The 5,598-nt window shown below is 38.1% G+C and overlaps 1 protein-coding gene across 1 annotated transcript in view; it reads right to left on the bottom strand.

Moving 5' to 3' along the window:
- Positions 1 to 374: 374 nt before the first annotated feature.
- AOAH (acyloxyacyl hydrolase) overlaps positions 375 to 5,598 on the bottom strand; it is an 84,083-nt gene continuing 78,859 nt past the window's right edge. Inside the window, exon 22 of the mRNA XM_018075724.2 lies at positions 375 to 4,945. Within this exon, the coding sequence (XP_017931213.1) occupies positions 4,817 to 4,945 (129 nt within the window). The 3' untranslated portion in view covers positions 375 to 4,816. The remainder of the gene's footprint in view (positions 4,946 to 5,598) is intronic.

Here is a 5,598-nt window from a genome sequence, read left to right as displayed (position 1 = left end):
GAACAAGAAAAGAACTGAAATGAAAATACGGGAAGTCCTCTGGGTCACTTATGCTTTAAATTGAGAGAGTATTTAACATTATACAGGACTGTGTTATGCAGTATTTTCATTTTGCTTAAAAAATTTTAAAACTTTTTTACTTCCTAGCTTTTGAGTATGGTAGGAAGCAATTAGCTGTTTCTTAATATTTATGTAACTCCTTTTTTGGAAGTCTTCTAACTAGGTACATTTTCTCCTTTAAACAACTAAATTATTTCAGGAAATCACACTTCAGGGCAGGAAGGGAGGCGCAAGCTAGTGGAAAAACAAGCTTTCTAGATAACTCAGCTCCCTGAAAGAAACAATAGCTCAAAATACTCCAACAAGGATGCTGCCAAAGTACAAGATTTAATGTTGGAGGGTTTGTTGGGGTATTTTGTAAGGATCAAATACAGATGTTACTAAGTCAATTTTATTCTACAACATGCAGTAGAGATATTTCTTGCTTGTACAGCATCCTTGTGGTCAGAACAATAGAAATGCGCAATGTATTCATACTGCTTTTGCAATTTCTTATACAAACCAGTATGGGTAAGTGCATGGCATGTACACTATGTGATTTGCAGGTGTGGGATTGTGTATGCAGTATATTGCACTTTGATAGAAATGAAAAGTCTTGAATATTTTTGTTAGGACTGCTATGTAAAAAAAATCTAACAGAGAAATTTAGGTTTAGGATTGTATGCATCAGTATGTCCTAGGACTTGTGGTTTGTACAAGCTGGAATTCTCCATTTGAGAACCAGGAATAGGTTAATAGGTTGTAAAAGTGCTTTCTTTTTTTTTTTAATAATAAGATTTTACAAAGCTGCTATGTACCAACTAATACTCTGCTGGCCAAAAGTACGGGTCTTCCTCCCCTTGACAGACATGTGCGCAAATGCATAGAAAAGCAGTACTTGAGACCCATCAAAATGGCAACATTTCTCAGTTAAAACTTGCAGTTTTCACAGCTTTTCACCGGGCTTAGTGAAATACCAGCTCATTACTTCACTATTGCAAATACAGTAGTGGAACACTTGAAATTGCTGTTGCTGTTACATATTCACACTCAAAACACTAAATTCTGTTAGCTTATACTGTTTTCATCCTACCACTTTTGTACTTGCTTTTAAATCGTTTTCTTTTTCCTTTATGTCTTTAAATATTTTCAAACTATGTATTGAGATTTATTTTATTCGTTTAAAATAAAAAATTACACACCACCTGCTTTTCTCATAGCATTTTCTATGCATTTGAAACACTAGTTTGTAAGCTAAAGAAGTAGTGCTGGGATCCACACAGTGTTTGAGAAAGGATTCTATTTTGTACGTGTATCACAATTCCACTTTTTTGAGAAGATAATTTGAGGCCTCGGATGTAGCTAGCACCAAATTTTGTAGTGAGAGGCCAGGTTGTCCATGTCCAGCAGTTCATTAGATACGAAGAGGAGAGATTGTTCTTTTCTTTAGTGATGGAGACAGGGCAGCATAGTAACAGAGTAACACAACACGGACAGTGCAAGGGTAAATTTCATGCTGGGTATGTAGTAGGCTGTCTTCTTAAACTTCCAAATGGATCTTAAAAATTTTTAAATATAGAATTATCAAATGAGTCCACAGAAAGGTGCTAAGAACTGAACTGGATGTTTCCAAGGGAACAACATATTTTTGTTTAGGTTGATTGGGCTATTATCCATTGTAGAAACCAATCTGTGTTTGTTCAATGACCAAAAAGTAGTTATCCCTCATCAAGGAAAGGTAAAAAGTGTAACAGGTGGAGTAAGTTAGAAAAGCTGACCTGTGTGGTGAGTTCTGGGCACAAGCTCTCAGTGGTGAGGACATGGGCTACTGCAGCCAGCAGAAGCATGGGATGCCAGCTTAGCTGCAAGCCTGCACTCACAGCTTTACTGACTTGTACTGCTGTGTGCCATCTCCTGCCATGCTTCTCTGCTCTTTTAAGGGTGACCTGAGAATTTTGCAAAAAAAATGGTGATGTATTTTTTTCATGTTTGTAGTAGATCCTTTTTAAAGAGGCCAGACTCTGTGAATTCAAATAGTTTTAGGTAGCTTTAGATGTTCTATACCTCAGAAATAGTTCCTACTGTCTGATTTCAAACAAAACTCTAAGTTTTGTAAAAACCATTTACAGAATGAAGTCCAAACAAACCTTCCCATCTGTAGTGTGTTGGACCAAGCCAGTGACATAATCCCTGCTATATTCACATGCTCTGACTGACCCCAAAGAGACCTTGACAGACCATTCCTTCTAGAAATACATATTGCTATAAAGTTTGAATTGCATGGAACTATACTTAGCTTTCCAAGAGAAACTTTTTATTTCCTGTTTATTTCTCTCTTCCCCACGTATTTGTCAACCAGTCTAAACACCAGGAGACAGTTAAACTAATGGAATAGACTAGAATTTGTAGTTTATTACTGCTTTAGCATAAGTAAGCTTTTTCAGCAGCATTTTTTTTAAGCATAGGACATGTATTTTTAGAGTGGTACGGGTAAGTGATTGATGGTTGGGGGTGCAGATCTTCAGCTGTTTTTTGCATTTGAAATAACAGACACAGTGGTTGTAAAAGCTGATGGCATAATAGGCCCAAAATTCATCTTTATTCGCAGATAGTTACTGCATTACAGATCAAGTTTCTGCATACAGCCCAATTTGGAGCTGCAGAGCTCAACTCTAAGGCATGAGGGCATGTGCTTTGGTCAGTGCAACTCCAGCCAGGGGCAAACCCATTCATTGGTGTCCCTCAGAGACCCCATGTCCAGCATGGAGCAATGGCACTGGGCAAACCTGAGAGCTTTGCTTTGTGGTTCAGCTATGGTTTCAGGTTGTCTCTGAGAAGATGTTATAATTGTATAAGAAACGGGTTTTTCCATTGTTTGAAAATTCAAGAAGTTCACTAATATGCAAGTCTCTAAGTGAAAAACGCTTTGCTCTGGGCAATGAAGCTTACTTTAGCTGAGGAAATTTCAGTTTTACTAGTTTGTAAAATTCTTAATTGGTGTTATTAAGCCTCAAATGAAATACAATAATTTGCAATGAAATTGCCTTGAAAATTAGGCTTCTAAACATGATTCTCTTCCCCCTTTTAATTGCTACACTTCTGTATGTTAGTCTAGAGGAAATCATCTAATATTCTGTAATTATTGCCAGTGCTGTATTTGGTCTATAGTAAAACCATGTGAATGCATTTGTTTCTGTCCTTGTGTTATATTTAGCAAAACATAAGAGGCCTGAACAGGTAATAAAAAATAGAAGGCGTTCTACCTGGCCAGGGTGCGTGGAGTGTTACGTTGTTTGGAAAGAATTGGCACAGAAAGCAGGGAGATTTCCTTTTCCTTCTACCGTCAAATAATTTCCCCAGGCATGACTCTCTGGAGTTGAAACTATTTCTTGGGAGACTGGATATTTTGGTAACATCTAAATGCCTTGAATGAATTGGGGCCTTATTAACAAGTATCATTCAATTAGGGAACGTATTCCCTTTTGGTTTCCGAAAATAGATGACGTGAATATTTACTTAAGTGTTAGAAATTCCTTTGGGATTACTGCTATCTTAATGAAGGATGTGGCATTGACTATGCTCTAAAAAAAAAAATAAATAGGATCTAGCAAAGCAATAATACATGCTTCAATCAAAATAATATAAGCCAATCATCCCCTGCCTATTCCCAATGCTGAGCGGGTGCTTCTCCTACAGCCAGGCATCTCTGTTGATTTGGACCACAACCTAAGAGCTGCCTCATGGGTGACACAGCCTTGTATGAGGGATATGCTCAGAACAAAGAGCAGAACGGGACTACCTGAGCTTTGACCAAATAGGGTGGGTTTTAGTCATGTCATGTTAAATCTTTCTGTTTACCAGATTTTTTTCTGTGTGTAATTAATGCCATTTTATGCTGTCTGATCCCTCCATCATCAGTAAGGTTGTGAATAGGGTAGAGCTGTCTCTAATTTTTAAATATTTATTTGTTTATTTGTTAAGAGCATGGATAAGCTGGTGAAAAAATACAGTAATTCTCAACGTTCAAGTCTTTCTATGAAGTACAGCAGCTAAGGGCTGCCCAGTATTTTCAGTGGTTCCTGGGTCATGCCTGTAAAAGACGTAGGACTGGGCATATTATTTGTTAGGAAGATAAAGAGCAAAGATATATTACAGGTTGAAAAAGCAACCTGTTTTCAATACATGAAGGGTTGTCAAGTTAGCATCTTATTAATGGGAGGAAGAGAACCTGTGCTCAGTCAGCCTGTGCTAATGCTGCCAGGCAAATCAAAATTGTAGTGCCTTGTGTTGCCTGGCACGTTTTAATAAGCAAATAGCAGCTAAATAATGTATTGACAGTCAGAGCAATTACATACATGCAATTTGTAACAACATAATGAGTTTGAGGTTTCCCCCACTCCTTTTGGATCAGATTAACCATTGAAACAGTACAAATGGAAAGCCAAGTAATAATGTTCTGCAGGGTGAAAAAATGAGGTAGGGCTAGAAGTTTGCTATCTACATAAAAACAATTTATGGATTTGCAAATCGGTACAATAAATGGTCTAGCTGGCAGGTATCCTTTGATTTTTATTTTTGTAGCTCCACAAAAAAAGCATAGCCTACTTGTGCAGGTGAGATACAAGCTGAAAAGAATGCTGTTGTGCTATGTCCACTGCTACTGGCTCTGATAACTTCCCCTCCCCCCTTTTTTGTGTGTGTCTTTAATCATCTTGACTCGTGGAATGCACTGGGAAACATCACCATAAATCACATTATGGCTCTGGCAGTTTGGAAGTCAGTGTCCACCTTGATCTTTGAATATAGCTTCAATCTGGTCATTGAATGGATTCTCCTTTCCAAGCACTTGAGGCCATTCCTGTAGTGCCTTCTGCCAGGTAATGCTTGTTCCAAGGGCTGCAGCAATCTGCAGAAGCACAAATACCATCAGTATCTCATGCCTCTATAATGTAGTTATTTCATGCCAGCGTTTAGGAGACCCCACCATAAGGAAGCCTGTATAGCCACATGATGGACCGTAATCTCTAACCAAAAGAAATCCCCCATTCCAGCTGCTTGACCAGGGCAAAATCCTTCTGAACAGTAAAAATATGGTGAGGACCATATATTTGCACCCTCCTGACCAGTCGTTTGTCTAATGACACAATGTCTGTGTCTACCCACTTTCTAATGCCTATGATGTTTAGTCCATAAACTGCTATTCAAAAGCCCTAAAGTATGATTTTTATTTTTTCCCCTGTTGATCATTTTGAAAGTAGTCGAAAGCACTGCTTGGATATAATGCATAGAACTATTGTAAGTCTAAAAGAATTCATGCTTCTAAATACCTCTAGTACTTCTAATAAATGTTCTCTCTGCTCTCCTGGAAGGAAACCATGTGTTGAGGAAAGAGGCCCAATTATATCCAATTTCGAAACTACCTTGCTCTGATGCTCTAAGTTTGCACCTGCTGCTGGTTGTCTTCAGAGGTTTTTTTCCCCATGAGACCTGCAGAAATGCTAGAATAGCTTTTCTCCTCAATATCAGTGTTGGTCCAATTTTCATAGAGATTTTTACCAT

This window comes from Manacus vitellinus, unplaced genomic scaffold (assembly GCF_001715985.3).
Source record: "Manacus vitellinus isolate BGI_N305 unplaced genomic scaffold, ASM171598v3 scaffold_3_pilon, whole genome shotgun sequence".
Classification (NCBI taxonomy): Eukaryota; Metazoa; Chordata; class Aves; order Passeriformes; family Pipridae; genus Manacus; species Manacus vitellinus.
Note: the sequence above shows the minus strand (reverse complement) of the source record. Positions and strands in the feature narration are given on the sequence as shown.